The 19,572-nt window shown below is 40.6% G+C and overlaps 1 protein-coding gene across 4 annotated transcripts; it reads left to right on the top strand.

The window, feature by feature from the left end:
- Positions 1-99: 99 nt before the first annotated feature.
- Positions 100-7,987, top strand: LOC139540070 (hypoxanthine-guanine phosphoribosyltransferase-like). 4 transcript variants are annotated; one of them, XM_071343619.1, is made up of 10 exons: positions 100-264; positions 353-421; positions 1,716-1,822; positions 3,899-4,082; positions 4,490-4,555; positions 4,739-4,756; positions 5,032-5,114; positions 5,607-5,653; positions 6,384-6,460; positions 6,644-7,987. In XM_071343619.1, exons 2-10 carry the CDS (start codon positions 404-406, stop codon positions 6,689-6,691), a joined length of 648 nt encoding a protein of 215 aa, XP_071199720.1. In that variant the 5' UTR covers positions 100-264; positions 353-403; the 3' UTR covers positions 6,692-7,987. The 4 variants fall into 4 exon arrangements, with proteins under 4 accessions (XP_071199720.1, XP_071199721.1, XP_071199719.1 ...); XM_071343620.1 differs by having other exon boundaries at positions 100-269; XM_071343618.1 differs by lacking the exon at positions 100-264 and having other exon boundaries at positions 276-421.
- The last annotated feature ends 11,585 nt before the right edge of the window (positions 7,988-19,572 follow it).

The raw sequence follows: 19,572 nt of genomic DNA, 5'->3' as shown, positions 1-19,572 counted from the left end.
AATTTATATTGTAACATACGAAATAACGGACGGTGGTTTATGACAAAAATGCACTAGGCTACAATAGATTTCAGCTAATTCGACTATTGTACCAGCAATGAATACGGCGGTATTCTACAATGTGCAGCAGGCAGTGCATTAAACGCAGGTTGCGTCCGGTAAATCAGATTATTGGACGGTAAAAGGCTGGCTATGGTAAAATGGATTGTGACGTGATGGTTTAAAATCCCGGGGGAGGGAGAGCATCGCATGTCCTCGCCCACGGTAAAGTAGGTAGTCGGCTGACAAGGCACATACGACTGATGCACCACCCATTACACTAAATAACATTCTTTCTTCACTATGTATCCAGGCATGGCTCAAATATCACCCTAGTGAGACGTGAACCAGCACGAGCGGTAACATGGCCACCTATCACCAGGTAAAGTGTACCCTATGTTCTATTTGCAATGTCAGTCAGACAGATTCCTCGTCTTGTCTCGACAGAATGATATTCTGCAGAATGGACGTTTCTGATTCATGTGTCAGTGTGGTTTCATAATAACATCAGGATTGCGGGACAGGACCGGTGTGAATACATATCTGGCATGTGTTAGCTACCTTGTCAATTGACATAATTTCACAATTCACGCAGCCTGTCAGGCCTAGTATGAAGTCCTGAAAGCGGATCGCACCCTCTATCTCGCTCACCCAGAAACAGGTGGTTGAAAGCAAGCTTAAATGTTGCAAGGATGACGTGTGTGTGCGTATGTGTTTCAGTTTGCGAAGACATGGTCAACTCAATGAAGACTTGTGCCATTCTGTGCTAACATTTCAAGACCTTGGAACTATAACGTTATATTTAACGTTTTTGTAAAAAAATAAATACATGTGTTTGTCACATAATTTATCTTTAGATGGTTCTTCATATGTATTTGATAGGATTTTTATTTTAAGTGAAACAAAAATTGAAAACTAGGATGTTCTGCATGAACCCATTTCAAATTGGCTGTTTAAAGTTCTATCTGCAATCCAATTACAAGCCTGAACAAATACAGTCGGACCAATCAGAAAATGTCTTTGCAATGTCTCTCTAAGAATGGCGGAGTTGGTTTTTCTTGGCCGGGTGCCTTAGGTGGGTGGAGACTTCTCTTTAGGACGGATGGAAAGGTTTAAAATGACCGGGCCATGCAACATGAATTTGACCTGTGTTGTAGACTTGTCTAGACCGCAATAATGGCACCCAAACAAACCGCAACAATGTCAGAAATCTTAAAATATATGTTGTCACATTGTTCAGTGTTTATAGTAATTCGTCTGATGATCATAATATATGTCTTAATGTATTTGATGTGTTCTGACTATCTTGGTCAAATAGTTATTCTGTCATTTATCTATTCAAAAAGCTACATTTTTCTTTACTGAATGTCTAATCCAGAAGTGTCAGAACCTTATTACTAAACCCCGATTGACATTTCAGAACTATAAGGTTCTATCTGTGATTACACCCCCCTAAAAAAACGGATTTACAAATGTCTCAGGATTTTGATACTCTGCAATTTAGGTACCTTTAAGGCGAGGCCCTTATGAAAGAAGAATTCACTTCAAAACAGTTCCGACATCTGGGATGTGAGAACTTTGATGCTCAAAATCTCAGAACTGTGCTTTGCACAGATAGAACCTTATAGAACCCAAGGTCACGATTTACTAAATGTTTTATCGCTTTGCTCCTTCAGATACCAGATGATGAGAAGGGGTATGAGTTGGACCTCTTCTGTGTCCCCAAACACTATGAGGAGGATTTAGACCGGGTCATCATCCCTCATGGACTGATCATGGACAGGTAAGTCAAACCATCACCACTGGACTGGCACTCTTGGAACCTGGGTAGGCTACTGTACTGTAGCATCATCATCAAACCCCAGGGCACAATGCTGTGTCAAGGTTGTTATAGTAAACAAAAAATGAAACAAAAGCTAATCATGAAAAAACTATTTAGTAAACCGAAATAAAATTATTAAGCAATCTGTTTGTAAAACTACTAAAACTTTGTCTCCAAAACGAGCTAAAATAAAAACCATCGTAAATTGTGTTCAGTTTTTTTGTTTTTTCTCTTCTAATCTTTGGGCAAAAATCAAATGGGGTTTTCAATAATTTTTTCTTCTAATAGGGTATTCAAGCTTCTGAATCTGGCAGGTAAATGCTGCCAGGAGATGGCGATGTTTCAAATAGGCCTAGCTTGTGCATCACTAGCCATCTGGTCTCGCTAGACAGACGGGTTGCCTTCCACAATGTTCCATCAAACAAGTCTGTACAAGTACCTGCGTCTGTTGGGATAGAGCGGAGGAGTCGGAACAGGGAAGCCCGTCACATCCGGTGACATCACCACCTTATCCGCTTGTTGCATAAACAACCCCGCCGGACACAAAGTAGTAACTAGCTACCGAGATGGAGAATGCGGAGGTTATTTTAATGAGTGCATTTTGCAAGTGGCTAGTTTGCATCATCTACCTCCAAGCCAGGTTTTGTCTGGCTACAGGCTATGGAAACTCATATTTGTCTGTCTGAAGAGGCCCCTCCCTGGGAATCCGACATCTTCCCCAGACCAAGTGCTGTTTCTCTAGGTCTGGGATTTGAGACTACTAGCTATCACCAAAGATGATCTATTATATTGACAAGCTAGTCGAGTGACTGCTCTAAACAATGGAAATACAGGTCCACAAAGATGGAATGCAGGCGGGAGGAGGAAAGATCAGGTGGGATCATTCTAGCCGATGAGAGGGCAGATACTCGTGTGAACAACAGGCACAACTCCGATAGTCTAATTTTCAAAGTTGTGGAAATGTGTTGTGGTTTGTCCTCTTATCAGTGCATTCGTAAAAACCTAACCATTACAAAACTTCTATTCGATCAAATAAGCCTAACGTAGCAAATTACTAATAAAAAATTGTCGACCAAACTCGACACTCATTGACCTCTATACATCAATTCCTCACTTCCACTAGTTAATGCTGATTTTCACGCAGACAGATTTAGGGTTGGCGTCGACCCTCTCGCTTCGCCTGTTTCCTCTCTGTTATCACTAGCTAACAGAATTACAACCTACAATACATAAATGGCTCCTAGCCTCCCACACATAGGAGGCTACTTTCTGTCCCCAACACTAACAACACAAAAACTTTTTAACTAAATCATATAAAAACTAAATAAATGTTTTTATCTAAAACTAAAACTGAATACAAAAACACTCGTAAATCAAGTTGGGAAACTAACAAACTGAATTTCAAAGAAAAAAATAACAATAGAAATATAAACTATATATAGCTAATAACCTTGTGCCTCATACAATAAATGGAGTGCAGAATATTATAGGTTTAACTCGTCTTATCAAGGTTACAGTGAGTTGTTACCAGAAATAGTGTCACTCTCACTCTACCTTGTGGAGTAAATCAGGACTCAACATTCTCACCACTCTGTGCCTCCATTGTTTTTTTAAATTGACCCATGGTTGCAAAGGTATATTGTGTGAAGCAGCTCACCAACATATTTGTTAGACAAATCACTAAGGCATTCAGACCAGCAGTGATGTAACAGCCACCATCAATTTGCATTGCAGACAATTATGAATGAGACCTGGGCAATCGGACTACCCGGTTGTAGAATGCCATGTTAAACCGTGTTCTGAATACTGTAGTAGGACTCCAAACAGAACATTTGGTTTGACCCAGGCAGCAACTTTTCATCAGGTGTCCACCTGGCCAGACTAACCACAAACCATTATTGTTTTGACTGACCAGATCACAAACCAACTGAACATTGATGAGCCTGCACAGAAATTACAGGTCACGTGCCATTGTATCTTCCTCTCTCCTTCTCTCTCTCCATGCCTTTTCTCTCTGTCCCCTCTGTCTCTCTCTAGGACTGAGCGCCTGGCTCGTGATATAGTCCGGGACATGGGGGGACACCATATAGTAGCACTGTGTGTTCTCAAAGGAGGTTATAAATTCTTTGCCGACCTGCTGGACTACATCAAGGCCCTAAATCAGAACTGCGATAAGTCTGTCCCGTTGACTGTGGATTTCATTAGACTAAAGAGCTATTGTGTGAGTGAACCATTCCACATTTATCTTCCTCCTTCAATAGCTTCCAAATCAGTTAGATACAGTAGATGGCAATCTTTATGTACAGTAAATGCTGGGTTACATGCTTATTCTGGGTATTGTTGCTGGAGAATTGTGTTGTCTAGCCTGGTCTTAGATCAGTTTGTGCGTTTAGCCAACTCCTTTGTTATCTGTTCACATGCCAACAAACACGACACGGGTTGGCTAAAGCACAATCGGATCTACCACTAGACTCGGCTCTGCTACTGATGCATGAGCAGATAACACTGCCATTTGCCAACACTGTTATGAGGTATATTTACATCACCACTGGATCACCTTATGATAGATTTAGACCATCACCCTCATCCTGGGTGAGGTGTAGTTTTACTGGTGTGTATTGTCCCCAGAATGACCAGTCTACAAACAGTGTCAAAGTTATTGGAGGGGATGAGCTCTCTACTCTAACGGGGAAGGTGAGATTTGATTGCTTGACATAACCACTGATCAAATATCTTACATCTTAGGAGTGAAATTGTAACCCTTTTACAGGCTCCGTATTTAAAAAAATATATATATATTATTCAAATGTTCTGATTATGTACATATTCATCAACAGTATATTTGTGTATTGAATTGTTTCCTCATTTCCTTTGCAGAATGTTTTGATAGTTGAGGTAAGACAGAGGGAAATTGTCTTTCTAGCACTTCATCTGAATATTACATCTCTCTAAATGTTGAAACTGCTGTAAATAAATGTGGAGCATGCTAGCTCTCACATCAACTGTAGCAATATGACAAGGGCACAAATCACATTCACTCTTGGGTGTACCATCGCTATGGCTGTCCACATAAATATTTTATTGCTTGCCTTGAATTGTTGTAGGACTGCTTTGCACGCCTTGAATTGAAACCCCTTCTCCAACGGTGTCTGTCCTGCTGATTGGTTTAGGACATTGTGGAGACTGGGAGGACTATGGAGACACTGCTATCACTGCTGAGTGAATGCAATCCAAAGATGGTCAAAGTGGTCAGGTGAGAACCATTGTATACAGCACACAGTACTCTCTTTCCTCCCATATCATGCCTACTGAACATTCTCTACAAGTACTGTGTTGCCCAGATTTAGACAGAAGTGTTGCAGCTCAGAATGTCAGTCACTTTGCCAATCCAGACAGCACTGTGAATGACAGCACTCTGTCTACCCTAATGCTCTCTCTTCCCCTTAAGCGCTGATTTAGAGATGTTATGTGACTGGAACAGCTTAAGAGTTCATCTATGCACTGTTAACTGATCTGTGGCAGGACGGGATAACCCTCTGCTATCGAAGGGACTATTTGACTAGTTTAGGTTGTAGATGGTAATGTTCTTGAGTGCATTGTAGTACACTATATTATTGAGAGGCCATTGAGTGGATTGTATTTTTTTCTGTGTAGACCATGTCATTGAGAACATCCCATGCCATTAACAGCATGCTTTGCCTAGAGATCCTATTCATTTCTCTGGTTGTATGCTTTGTCATTTCAGCCTTCTAGTTAAGAGAACACCAAGGAGCTCAGGATATAGACCAGACTGTGAGTTTTGCTGTGTGTGTGTTGGGGAAAGGGGATACCTAGTCAGTTGTACAAGTGAATGCATTCAACCAAAATGTGTCTTCCGCATTTAACCCAAGCCCTCTGAATCAGAGAGATGCAGGGGGCTGCCTTAATCGATGTCCACGGTGCAGTTGTTGGGGGTTGTGTGCGTGCCCACTGATGTACTAGAAAGAGCCTCAGCCTTAGGCAGGATGACCACATATAATGTAGTTATATTTTCCACATGAGATTAATATGCTTATCTGAAAATCTACTTTAAATGTGTAATTGAACATGGTACTCTAGTACTAGGATGCTACACACACGGTTAGTGATTATGCAATGCTTTTAAGTCGGACTTAGCTAAGCTTTTAAAGATGGTGCTGCAGGGAAAGCTGTTTGCCTTAGACTTGCTCCATGTCCCTGGCAGCTAAAGGGTCAACCCCAGTCACAGACCACAGGAGTCAACCATCTAGCCTCTAGAGAGAGAAAAGAGCAACATACTTTATATATGTATGTTGTTATGTAATACTAATGCATATAGCTGTAAAGGAGAAATGTACACTAAAACACATCCCATAAAGTCATGACACAGATTTCTTGATATTCAGCATGCCAGGAACTAGAGACTCATATCAATATGTTAATACATGTTGCACATAGCTTTTTTGCATGTATTTGTAGAGTGATTTGTGTCTGTTTTGTGTTTCTGTCTCTCTGTATTTCCCAGACATGGGGTTTGAGGTGCCTGATTGGTTCCTGGTGGGATATGCCCTGGACTACAACGAGTACTTCAGAGATCTCAGTGTAAGTTGTCTGGGTTAGACATGATCCTGATATTTGGTCATATTCTCTATCCAAGATTCAGCTTGTTGAGTCTTCGTGAAGGACCTAAATATAAGATCTGTTAAATCAAGTCTGTCATTGGTGTATTCTTTCACACGCGCGTGCGCACACACACTTGTTACCATGTGTTTTTGCTCTGTGCAGCACATCTGTATACTGAACGAGAAAGCAAAGGTGAAGTACAAAGTGTGAGCTGAAGAGGAGGCAATGGACAGATGGATGAACCACTTTGGATGAACCACTAGGAAAAGTTTGATTTTGAGATTTTTGGGGTTCTGAACCAAATGTTTTTTTTTTACTCATGGATCCTACTTACATATTTAATAGAGCCCCACAGTGGTGGTGTCATAATACCTATATAACCTAGAGGTCAATCAGAGAAATGGTTCCAATTGTTTTTCCACCATTCATTTTCCCCATAGGGAATTTTAGAAACAATTAAAATATGATGTTTTGATAAACATGTAACTCCCTCTCAGACAAGGTGACTTTTATCAATATATTTGGCTCTATTTACTCTCAGATTTGAAAAATGCTAATTAGCATCAAAGTAGACATCATGCAAGATTACAGATCCCTGCAAGCTCCTGCAAGTCATCTCTAGCTGACACTTTTGCTAACAGCTATTGTGTCAATTTAGAACTTGCACATGACAGTTCACAGAATTGTCCATTTTAAAGAAAAGTAGTCAATTTATTAATTACTAAATTTACCTAACATTAGATAAATTAATCCAGAGATTCTTACCTTTGCCTCAATTGGGCAGTCTCGTCCAGATCATCATGGCATTTGTAGTTCTTTATGATAGCCACATTAGCAGAGGGGGTGGGGGGGGGGGGTAAATACTGTAAATATTTTGATGTCACTTTGTACTAGCGATGTACTTTACATGGTTATCAAAAAGTCACGACAGGGTAAGCCTACAAGAAACACAGCCCTTATTTTAATTGTGTCTAAAATCCCATATGGGAAAAATGAATGTTGGAAAAACGATTGGAACCATTTTTTTTATTTGACCGCTAGATTTTATGGGTATTATGACTCATACATTGGTACTCTATGTGAACACATGGATTGTGAATTCACTTTGCAAGATGCTCTTTGAGAACATTTTTATTTCTTATTTTTTAAATGATTGTTGTCCTGGAAGGAGTGGGATGAGTAATGTGTTTTAAGTAGAGGAGGACTTGTGTAAATATGGTTATGGGAGATATTACACTATTATAATTTCAATTTATTTGATATATTATCTTGGGGCCTTGAATGCCTCTTAGTCTGATTACGTTAGTAATAGTGAACAGGGGCGACCTGTCATTCAGGGCAGGTGTGGCAGAGCCCCACCTGTTTTGAGCCCCAAATTTTTTGGGGGGGATTGCCTGTTTTGCATGTTATTTTGTCATTGATACGTGTCACATCAGTTTGCAAACAATGTAAAAATATTAAATAGTGTATCTAATCATTGAGTTAATAAAACCACATACAAACATGGTCTCTCTTTTGCTTTCTTGAATAAGGCAGCTGAAATGCAGGTGTTTCAGTCTAGCTCTCTGTGGTGGTGGGGCAGCCAGCGAAAAATACAGAGCGTAGGGGTTGGTAATGTTCTCCAGTTGCGCTGTGATTGGCTCAGTGTTCTGTCACTCATCGGGACACTACGTCACCGCAAAATCTACAAGGAGAGCTCGAAAATTTAAGCCCCTTGGGTGCTGCCATAGTTACATTAGAAGTGCCCATCCAAGAAGGCTCAAGACCATTGGCCACAGACAAAATGTTATCAAATCACGTTATATCTACAGTAGCTTTAATTGGACAGGTCAACATCATATTTCAAAATCTTAGATAGCAGTCATCGTGAATCAAGTTGACAATCTACTGGCAAATCCTTTTTAATCCTTGTCATATCAAGAGAAATTATAGATAAATTGTATCGGTGCTCATTGGACATAAACATTACACAAGTTGGAAATCGCAAATTCCACAATGAGTGGTTTAGAATGAATCAGTGGCTAACTTCAAGCAGTGCAAAGCAATCACTAGCCTGCTATTCAGTGGAGAGGCTGTGTGGTGCAAAGTCTGAGTTTAAGGGTCTCTTTTCCAAGCTTAAAAGGATAAACATTCAACATTGGACATGCTGTCAATCCAGCATGATTTCTGCCGTGCTCAAAACAACTGTTAACTCAGAACAGGGAAATCTGACTTCAGTGAGTTCAAGACTGAGGAAACACGTTTTGAAAGGTCATCGAACTCGGAATTGTAGGTCGGGAACTTGGGCCTCTTTCTAGAGCTATGACCTGAAGATCACTGACGTCATCATGATTCCACCTTATTTTTTTCAGAGTTCCCAGTTGTCTTGAAAGCCCCACTAATCCAGAGAAAGTCAGACTTTGATGACAAAATTTGCCCACGAAGGATGGCCGCACCACCATGTTCAAGTGAGCACAGCACAAGGTGAGTCCAAAAATGTCTTGTATGCTGCTGCATAAATGATGTAATATGCCAAGGAGATATGTATACTGTAGCTAAGAAAGTAATACTAAGTGTATGTTGTGTAGTAAGCCGTTAGTAGCCCGTGTGCCTCACCCTAATTATTTGGTCAATTTCCCCTCTTAAATTCGCCTCCTGTTTTGACTTGGTGGTGCACATATAGCCTATAACCTGTTTTAGAGAAATGTAATCATTGAATATTGTAAGAGCTTTCATTGTCTGGTTATATGCCCAGTTTTTTTATCCTACGGTTCTGATTTGGTGTACAGGGAGAACACTGTAAGAACGGCTCATGTTCAGAATTCTGTCGCTGTACATTTCAAAAGTGCTAAACAAATAGTTATATTGACTACGTCCTAGCTTTTTGTTGTTGTAATTGTTGTTGTAAAAAAATCAAAATTACGGATTGCTTATCCGCTTGATGCCATAGTTTGTACATCTCAATTGTCAGTAGATACCACATCTGTTTAAGCAAGTCAGACATATTAGTTATGTTTTTTAAAAGGCAGTAAATGAGGCTCAATGAACTGTTTCACTGCCAGACAAGGCTCCGCTGATAGCAAGGTGTAGCAGTGGTAAGCTATTGGGACAGCTTTATGTAGTCGCTAACAGTTTGTTGGTACCGTTTGTCACCGTTATCGTGCAATGAATGTATTGTTTAGTGTTGTGTTGGGGCTTTGCTGGCATGCACCCCCCCACCAAAAAATGTGTTTGCCCCACCAAGATTTACATGCTAAAATCTCCACTGATAGTGAATATTGATTTATAATCCACAGTTTCTCAGACTGTACATATCCACAGTGAACTCTGAGGCTAAAGTCACGTATCAAACACTTTTACTGCATTGAAAAAAACTACCTACCAATAATGCTGGAATGTACTGTAACATAATTTTGTTTAATATACAATGGAAATGTGATGCCTGTTTTCTTTCACCACTCATTGACAGCAATATTATTCATCTTGAAACCTTGTGCTGGGGGGTGTGTGTGTTTGTCAAAGCTGACTTCATGGATTGTCTACAAACTCATTCCACGGAGGGCCCAATGTCTGTGGGTTTCCGCTTCTCCCTTGTACTTGATTGATTAATTAAGGTCACTAATTAGTAAGAAACTCCCCTACCTGGTTGTCTAGGTCTTAATTGAAAGGAAAAACCAACAACCAGCAGACACTAAGCCCTCCATGGAATGAGTTTGACACACCTGGCCTACAGGGTTATGTCAGAGCCTGGCTTCCCTTTAGAGATGGAACTTAGGTTTACCACGTTTTTTTAATGATGCATCTTTCCTACAACTGCCTAATATGTAACATGCGCTTCCCAAAATACCACGCAGAGAGAGCGGTCGCAAGGTGCGTAGTTGGAACGTGTCGATACTGACAGGATCAAAATAAAGGGAGCGTTGCTCTTTTGTCAGCTTTCTCCATTAAAATCTCGTCTTTTTGACGTCATGAAGAAGACATCTCATTTTGGTTGATATCTTGTTTTTGGTTGAAATCTGATTAAACTCCGGCCCAGTTATCTAAATGCTACTCCAGTAGTAGAAACCAATTTATATAAACGTGCATAGTGTTTGTGGGCCATGCACCCATTGCACATAAGACACTAGATCCATTACAATTATAAACATACGTGTTAGTTTTCAGCAGGGTATGCATGAGCTCAGCACACTTGGCAAACTGTACCCAGTCAACACACTGGGCTCGGGCCTATTCTGTTTGAGACCCGGGGGCGGGTAGCTTCATGCGAGCTATTCCCAAATCCAGCAGAATCATATTACTCTGAGCTCCGGTTAATGGTACTCAGGCCGAGTACACATCAGCTTATCCGGCCAGATTAAACATTTTTCAGGAGTAAGGCCATTTGAGGTGTTTATTTGGCAAGTGATGAAATACCAATTTTTTAAAATCAAAGAAATTTGATATTTCAACTCCCAAGTCATCAAATTTACAAGGTAATTTAAAGCACAAATTTGTGACATCTCTGCGGTCCTGTAGGTATCAGAGATGGTCCCTAATTTAGAGAATCTCTGATGCTATAAATGCTTTTACTTTTACTACAGGCTATGCCAGTGTTTTCTGTAGTTTGCAGTCCACCCAACTGAAAAGTGCACATTCACTTACATAACATTTGTTCTAGGCTACCAGCATGTAAGATCTTGATTCATCAGAGGTCGTTGTATTTTGTATATATGGGGCGGCAGGGTAGCCTAGTGGTTAGAGTGTTGGACTAGTAAGGTTGCAAGTTCAAATCCCCATGCTGACAAGGTACAAATCTGCCGTTCTGCCCCTGAACAAACAGTTAACCCACTGTTCCTAGGCTGTCATTGAAAATAAGAATTTGTTCTTAACTGACTTGCCTAGTTAAATAAAGGTAAAGAATATGACAATACTATACATTTTGCTTAACCTGCTCCCGCTCAACACTCATTCTAACGTTACACCTCTCAACTGCCATTTTAAATTCTTGAGTATCTTGTTTTGCAGAAATCTTCTAGCTTGGATGAAGAAGGGAACAAAGAGAAGGAGTACAGAAGTTATTCAGCCTGCTGACTAAATAGCCTATGTTTTGCTGTCTAGCTTTCTCTGTCTATCTGCCTGACTGCCAGATTGATGAGGGGCAACATAGTCAAACTGAGCTGGCCACCTGGCCAAGCTGAGCAATCGGGGGAGAAGGGCCTTGGTCAGGGAGGTGACCAAGAACCCGATGGTCACTCTGACAGAGCTCTAGAGTTCCTCTGTGTAGATGGGAGAGCCTTCCAGAAGGACAAACATCTCTGCAGCACTCCACCAATCAGGCCTTTATGGTAGAGTGGCCAGACCGAAGCCACTCCTCAGTAAAAGGCACATGACAGCCCGCTTGGAGTTTGCCAAAAGGCACCTAAAGACTCTCAGACCATGAGAAACAAGATTCTCTGGTCTGATGAAACCAAGATTGAACTCTTTGGCCTGAATGCCAAGCGTCACATCTGGAGGAAATCTGGCACCATCCCTACAGTGAGACGTGATGGCAGCATCATGCTATGGGGATATTTTTCAGTGGCAGGGACTGGGAGACTAGTCAGGATTAAGGTAAAGATGAACAGAGCAAAGTACAAAGAGATCCTTGACGAAAACCTGCTCCAGAGGACTCAGGACCTCAGACTGGGGCGAAGGTTCACCTTCCAACAGGACGACTTCCCTCAGCACACAGCCAAGACAATGCAGGAGAGGCTTCGGAACAAGTCTCTGTATGTCCTTGAGTGGCCCAGCCAGAGCCTGGACTTTAACCCGATCGAACATCTCTGGAGAGACCTGAAAATAGCTGTGCAGCGACGCTCCCCATCCAACCTGACAGAGCTTGAGAGGATCTGCAGAGAAGAATTGGAGAAACTCCCCAAATACAGGTGTGCCAAGCTTGTAGCGTCGTACCCAAGAAGACTCGAGGCTGTAATCGCTGCCGAAGTTGCTTCAACAAAGTACTGAGTAAAGGGTCTGAATACTTGTGATATTTCTTAAAACCTGTTTTTGTTTTCGATTATGGGGTATTTTTTTGTAGATTGATGAGGGGAAAAAAAATATTCAATCAATTTTAGAATAAAACTGTAACGGAACAAAATGTGGAAAAAGTCAAGGGGTCTGAATACTTTCCGAATGCACTGTACTTGCCAGGCTAAGAGTAACTTAGTGAAGACCTTAGGTAATGGTTAATCATGATTTGTCTGTCTTTACAGTTCCTGAAAAATGTCAATGACCTTATGCATGGCCTTTACAGCAGTGCTTGGCAAACCCACTCAGCTACCAAGTGACCTATTCTGCCACATCCCAGTGAAAGGAGAGTCCAGAACCACCACTCATTAAATCCATATTGACAGTAGTTGTGTGCAAAATGTTGTTTGATACTCTGATCTTTTAATGTGTATTGATTCCTACTAACCAGCTTGGTAAGAGCTAGGTTTTTACTAGCTATGCTGATGATCATAAAAACATTGTCTCTGCATCAGGTCTCACTGAGACTGGATTCTCCAAGAGACATGCTATTCAGCTGCCCATGATTGTCTGATCTTACACTATTAGGAAAAAAGGTGGACCCTAAAAGGGTTATTCGGCTGCCCCCAAAGGAGAAACTTTAGAACCTAATTTGGTTCCGGGTAGAACCCTTCCACAGAGGGTTCTACCTTGAACCCAAAATGGTTTTGCTAGGAACAAGAAAGGGTTCTCTAATGGGGACAACCCGACAATCCCTTTTGGAACCTTTTTTTCTAAGAGTGGTGTAAGTAAGTAGATCCAAATGAAATAGCACTGCTTGTAATAATATTAGATTGTAAAGCAAATTTAAATTCTATTTTAACTTCTTTTTTTCAGGTGCAAAACCCTTGTCCTGATTCAACAGACTCCTCTTGGTGAGTCATGTGCCTCCCATTTCTCTCATGCTCATTCTCTCTGTCGCTCACTCAAACTAAGTGTGCAGTTGCAGAGAAGAGATTTGCAGATTACTCCCATTTCTAACACTGTTTGTTGTAGGAATGATATGACGGACACCACTTTTGAACAATATAATATTTTGTCACTTTATTGCAGTGGTCACCAACTGGTCGATCTTCAAGGCATTCCTAGTCAATCACCAAACGATGAATGCTGTGATAATGGCTTTCTTTTTTGTGTTGCACTGATGGCGGTAGGTTAACTTGATTCAGAAGCCCTGCACACTTATCCCGCGCTGCTGATGCAATGAAAGAGTAGCCAAGTATCAATGGCCCTGCATTTTTTATTGTTATTAACAGCTTGTCACTTTCTCTGGACGTTGGAACAACATGAATTTGTGCATGGGGCAGATGCGGTGTGACTAGAGTTTCCCAATCGGGTACAAAACTCTGGTCTGTCTCACTGGAGGAAAGGAAGGAGAGAGCAGGAACCGTGAGCAACGTACCCTCTGTTCTTCTCTCCCTCCCTCCTGCTGACACTAATGCCGTGTTCAAAACAACTGGGAACTATGAAATCTTCGACTTCGTTGCTTTATTGCCTATTTACGCATACTTACATTTTTGCATTTAACTTAATTTTTTAAAGACTGCCACACTGTCCTCAATTGGGGACCCTCTGTCCGGGGCGTTGTCCTCAGTATTATGGAGCGGTGTGTTTTTATTTAAAGTTGTTTGAATATGACATGTAGTAGGTGTGGCGTACCGCGGACAAGCCACCAGGGGGAGACTCGTCGAGGCGTGGTGACAAATGGATTCTACATCACGTGGCAGTGGCTCCCTCTGCTGGACGTGCCAGGTCTCGACAGGTCCTACGGCCAGGACTAATTGGGGCTGCTTTAGGCTGGTGAGTAATCAAGGGTCTTGGTGGTTCCAAACTTCTTCCATTTAAGAATGATGGAGGCCACTGTGTTCTTGAGGACCTTCAATGCTCCAGAATTTCTTTGGTACCCTTCCCCAGATCTGTGCCTCGACATAACCCTGTCGCGGAGCTCTATGGACAATTCCTTCGACCTCATGGCTTGGTTTTTGCTCTGATATGCACTGTCAATTGTGGGACCTTATATAGACAGGTGTGTGCCTTTCCACATTATGTCCAATCAATTGAATTTACCACAGGTGTACTCCAATCAAATTGTAGAAACATCTCAAGGATGATCAATGGAAACAGGTTGCACCTGAGCTCAATTTCGAGTCTCATAGCAAAGGGTCTGAATATTTTTGCAAATAAGTTATTTCTGTTTTAATTTAGTCCATTTTACAATAAGTCTTTAAAGTAACAAAATGTGGTAAAAGGGAAGGAGTCTGAATACTTTCCGAATGCACTGTATATTGAGACGCGGTATAGGCAGTAGCCGACAAGTAGCAAAATACAACTCAATTGATTGAACATGAAATTCAATATTATTGAAATGGGCCTATATCCTACTGTTTTTATATTTTAATGCAGTCATCTTGGTTTTCATTTGACACATCTTTTTATACATCACTGTATTCGTAGGCAACATTGTTCTGAAGTGGTCACAGAGATGGATAAACCATGTGATTCTATGTTTGGTGGAGATATTCTGTGTACAAAATGATGCGGAGGGCAAAAAACATCTAACAATCTACGTTCTACGTGGCCTGCGTTAGATTACGAGCGTTTTCAAGTGCAACGTTAACAATGATTTTGGTTAACATTTATGAGATTTAACGATGTGTAATAAGGTTAGTTATGTTTCCACTTGCCACTGCAGAAATGTGTATTTAATGTTTAGGTATTTTAATTGGTTGGTTCAAGTCAGATGCCAATAAGGTGTAATTTCATTGGCTACGCTTGCAGATAGCGGGAGATCGCAAACGTAAATTCATCCAAGTCTGATATTGATATGCAAGCGGTAGGTCACGTTCTGAAGTGCATTCTATGTAAGTAATAATGCCCGAGAAGCTGGTGTTTGGAGGTGGAATTGGCATGGGGGTTGTTAGGTCCGAGACAAACCGTGTCAATATATCCTCCAAACACTGGCTTCGCGGGCATTATCACTTTTATACAACGGGTTACCAACATATTCAAATAATGATTGACATATTTTCATTAAAAATGTTATTTTGATTAATTTATTCATATTATTTCATCCTTCCACAAGATATTGTCCCGACACAAATCTAAGGTTGCTATCCAAGCCGGCTGGTCGTTCATTCTATTAGTTTGGTTGCCAGAGACGCGACCCAGTTGTTCAGTCTTTTTGTTCTGTATCTATGGACGCGACCCAGTCGTTCGTTCTAAATATTCCATTGCCATACTGGCTGGCAACGTTCTTATCCCTTGCTTGCTAGTTAGCCAACCACGGCTAACTTACAGTCAGAATAACATCAAAGTAGCTGCATTTGCATTTGTTTAAGCTGTTTTCTAGCTGTTTTTTTATTTGGATACATCCATAACAATGATCTAATGAGGTGTGATTTCACCTGGGATAGAAAATGTGCTCACTCGTTAGGACACTGTTGTTCAGAGGAGCTAACCAACAGCACAGCTACAATCACTTCAAACTGAAGATGGAAAGACTGCAAACTAGTTGCACTTTGTTTCGTTTTAAATGTCAATTGACATTTCTTTGTATATATCCATAAAAATGATGCCAGCTGATTCATAATTTAGACTGGCTGAGAAACGCTGCCTGCCTCTCTCGTCCCGACTCCCGACACGTTCATTACTATTGGACAGCTGGAGATCGAATTTGAATATTGAAGCAATGTTGCAAATGACAGCCGGCAAGGTTTATACAAATCTCCGCTGTTGAAAACAAAATGTTAGTCTAAAAAGAAATGTGAGATAATGTCTGGAATATCTAGATGCTTTTTATAGTGGAGATCAAGTTTATAAAGTTCCTGGCTGGGCTGATGAGACAGTAGATTGTCAGATGGAACAGAGTAAATAGGTATTTTAAAGTCATAGATTTAGCTAATGATCACTTGTGGAGTAGACATTGTCTGGGATGCGGTTTTAACCAATCAGGATTAGACCCACCTGTTGTATAATACCCCATAATGTCAAAGTTATGTTTTTCATCATTTTTACAAATTAATTAAAAATGAAATGCTGAAATGTCTTGAGTCAATAAATATTCAACCCTTTTGTTATGGCAGTCCTAAATAAGTTCAGGAGTAAAAACCTTCTTAGCAAGTCACATAAGTTGAATAGACTCACTCTTGGTGCAATAATAGTGTTTAACATTATTTTTTAATGACTACCTCATCTCTGTACCCCACACATACTGTAAGGTCCTTCAGTCTGTAAGGTCCTTCAGTCGAGCAGTGCATTTCAAACAGATTCAACCACAAAGACCAGGGAGGTTTTCCAATACCTCGCAAAGAAGGGCACCTATTGGTAGATGGGTAAAAATAATAAAATCAGACATGTAATATTCCTTTGAGCATGGTGAAGTTATTAATTACTCCTTGGATGGTGTACCAATACGCACTGTCATTACAAAGATACAGGCGTCCTTCCTAACTCAGTTGACGGAGAGGAAGGGAACCGCTGACTTTAAAACAGTTACAGAGTTTAATGGCTGTGATAGGAGAACTGAGGATGGATCGACAACATTGTAGTTAGTTACTCCACAATACTAACCGATATGACAGAGTGAAAAGAAAGTCTGTACAGAATAAAAATATTGATGTAAGAAATGTGCGAGCTGGAACAAGAGCCTATCTCCTGTTTCTGTAGCATGAGGCAGCTTGACAGGACGCTAGTCCATTACCCCAAATCTCTTTAACACCAGGCCTCATTTTTAGTCTTTGTATGACTCTGAACTACCAACCTTCCAATCTCAGGGTGGACACTCTAACCACAACACCAAAGAGTTGGTTATTAAAAGGAATCAAAAACCCTCAACATTACATTTTCTTCTAACAAAATTATGAAGTACGATGTTTAAGTGTCTCATGTTGGTTCAGTTTGTTGCAAAAGTGTACAGTTCCGATTTTTTTTTTTTCAAACTTCATCAATCACTCACCAAAAAATACAATGTATTATCAGTAACTAGCCTAACAAAAAGCATTTGAAAGGACAGTTCTTTCTCTCTCTGCAGAGTGACTGGTTTGGCTAAAACCCTTCTCTAGAATTCTGCTCAATGACCCAGGAGCCTCGGCTGTGATCAACCTCAAATTAAGCTGTTGAAGTCAATGAAAGAGACTGAAATTCCCCTCCAAAAGTTGAAATATACAGTATATTTCTGATGTATCTACTTTTTAACACATTTTGTCTCAAATGTTTTGTATACCTGTGCAGATAGTTGAGTCAAATGTATAACTATTGGACCTACTTATGTCCCTCCATCTTGTATTTTATAAAAAAAAAAAAAAAGCAATATCCTCAAGTTCAACTATGAAGTTTTGTAAACATTGGTTAAAAAAGTGAATACATTTTTGTTATCAATGTTTTAGGTCGTTATTGTAAAAGAGAATGCGTTCTCAATGACTTACCTGGTTAAATAAAGGATAAGTACATAAAAAAATAGTTGGGTAAGTTGAGCCAAATGGGGTAAGTTGAGCCACCCTTGTTTGTAGGAAACCATACACAAAATGTATCCTTTGACCAAATGGTCTCATCTGGCTCAGTTGGTAGAGTATGGTGCATGCAACGTAAGGGTTGTGGTTCTGATTCCCATGGGGGACCAGCACAAAAATCTATGCACTCACTTTAAGTCGCTCTGGTTAAGAGCGTCTGCTAAAAGGTGAATGTATATGTCTGAAGAAAGACACCACATGGAAAAAGTGGTAAGCAAGTTAGGTCCAAGCCAAATAATTGTGTTGTGTTGGAGGTTTCATGATGCTTGTATTGAAACCAAAGTAGATACTTTAAGATTGTTCTATACATAAGTTGGGGTCTCTATAAGATTCAATATGAGGTCCTAAACCTAGCATGAAAGTGGCTTCCTTGTAGCTGTGTGAGCTAATATAGTCAAAATGTTTGCCTTGGTGTAAGTTGAGCCAACAATCATGGGGTAAGTTGAGCAAATTGAAGTGTTTTCTTCTTACATGTAATGCAAGGTATTATCACTGGGATATGTTAAAAGTATACAAAAAAATTATACAAAGTGTTTGTTAGGTGTTAAAATAATAAAAAGCGATTGTGTTAATTTGTAAATAAAGATAGACATGGTTTTAAAAAGGTAGTGGTAATATTTCATTCAGTAGAGACACCTGCCTGCCCATCCAGCATCACTACTCTGGACGGTTCTGACTTAGAATATGTGGACAACTACAAATACCTAGGGGTCTGGCTAGACTGTAAACTCTCCTTCCAGACTCACATTAAGCATCTCCAATCCAAAATGAAATCAAGAATCGGCTTCCTTTTTCGCAACAAAGCCTCCTTCACTCATGCTGCCAAACATACCCTCGTAAAACTGACTATCCTACCGATCCTTGACTTCAGCGATGTTATTTACAAAATAGCCTCCAACACTCTACTCAGCAAATTGGATGCAGTCTATCACAGTGCCATCCGTTTTGTCACCAAAGCCCCATATACTATCCACCATTGCGACCTGTATGCTCTCGTTGGCTGGCTCTCGCTTCATATTCGTCGCCAAACACACTGGCTCCAGGTCATCTATAAGTCTTTGCTAGGTAAAGCCCTTCCTTATCTCAGCTCACTAGTCACCATAGCAGCACCCACCCATAGCACGCGCTCCAGCAGGTATATTTCACTGGTCACCCCCAAAGCCAATTCCTCCTTTGGCCGCCTTTCCTTCCAGTTCTCTGCTGCCAATGACTGGAACGAACAGCAAAAATCACTGAAGCTGGAGACTCATATCTCCCTCACTAACTTTAAGCACCAGCTGTCAGAGCAGCTCACAGATCACTGCACCTGTACATAGCCAATCTGTAAATAGCCCATCCAACTACCTCATCGCCATACTGTTATTATTATAATTTTTTTGCTCCTTTGCACCCCAGTATCTCTACTTGCACATTCATCTTCTGCACATCTACCATTCCAGTGTTTAATGGCTATATTGTAATTATTTCGCCACTATGGCCTATTTCTTGCCTTACCTCCCTTATCCTACCTCATTTGCACACACTGTATGTAGACTTTTTCTATTGTATTATTGACTGTATGTTTGTTTATTCCATATGTAA

Source organism: Salvelinus alpinus, chromosome 15 (assembly GCF_045679555.1).
Source record: "Salvelinus alpinus chromosome 15, SLU_Salpinus.1, whole genome shotgun sequence".
NCBI classification, from domain to species: domain Eukaryota; kingdom Metazoa; phylum Chordata; class Actinopteri; order Salmoniformes; family Salmonidae; genus Salvelinus; species Salvelinus alpinus.
This window is presented reverse-complemented; position numbering and strand designations above follow the sequence as displayed.

What these genes read in the sequence shown, in the direction of transcription:
- LOC139540070 (XM_071343619.1), top strand. An exon ending in TTAGACTAAAGAGCTATTGT is followed by an intron (nt 4,083 to 4,489) that starts GTGAGTGAACCA and finishes TATTGTCCCCAG; the next exon opens with AATGACCAGTCTACAAACAG. An exon ending in AAGATGGTCAAAGTGGTCAG is followed by an intron (nt 5,115 to 5,606) that starts GTGAGAACCATT and finishes TTGTCATTTCAG; the next exon opens with CCTTCTAGTTAAGAGAACAC.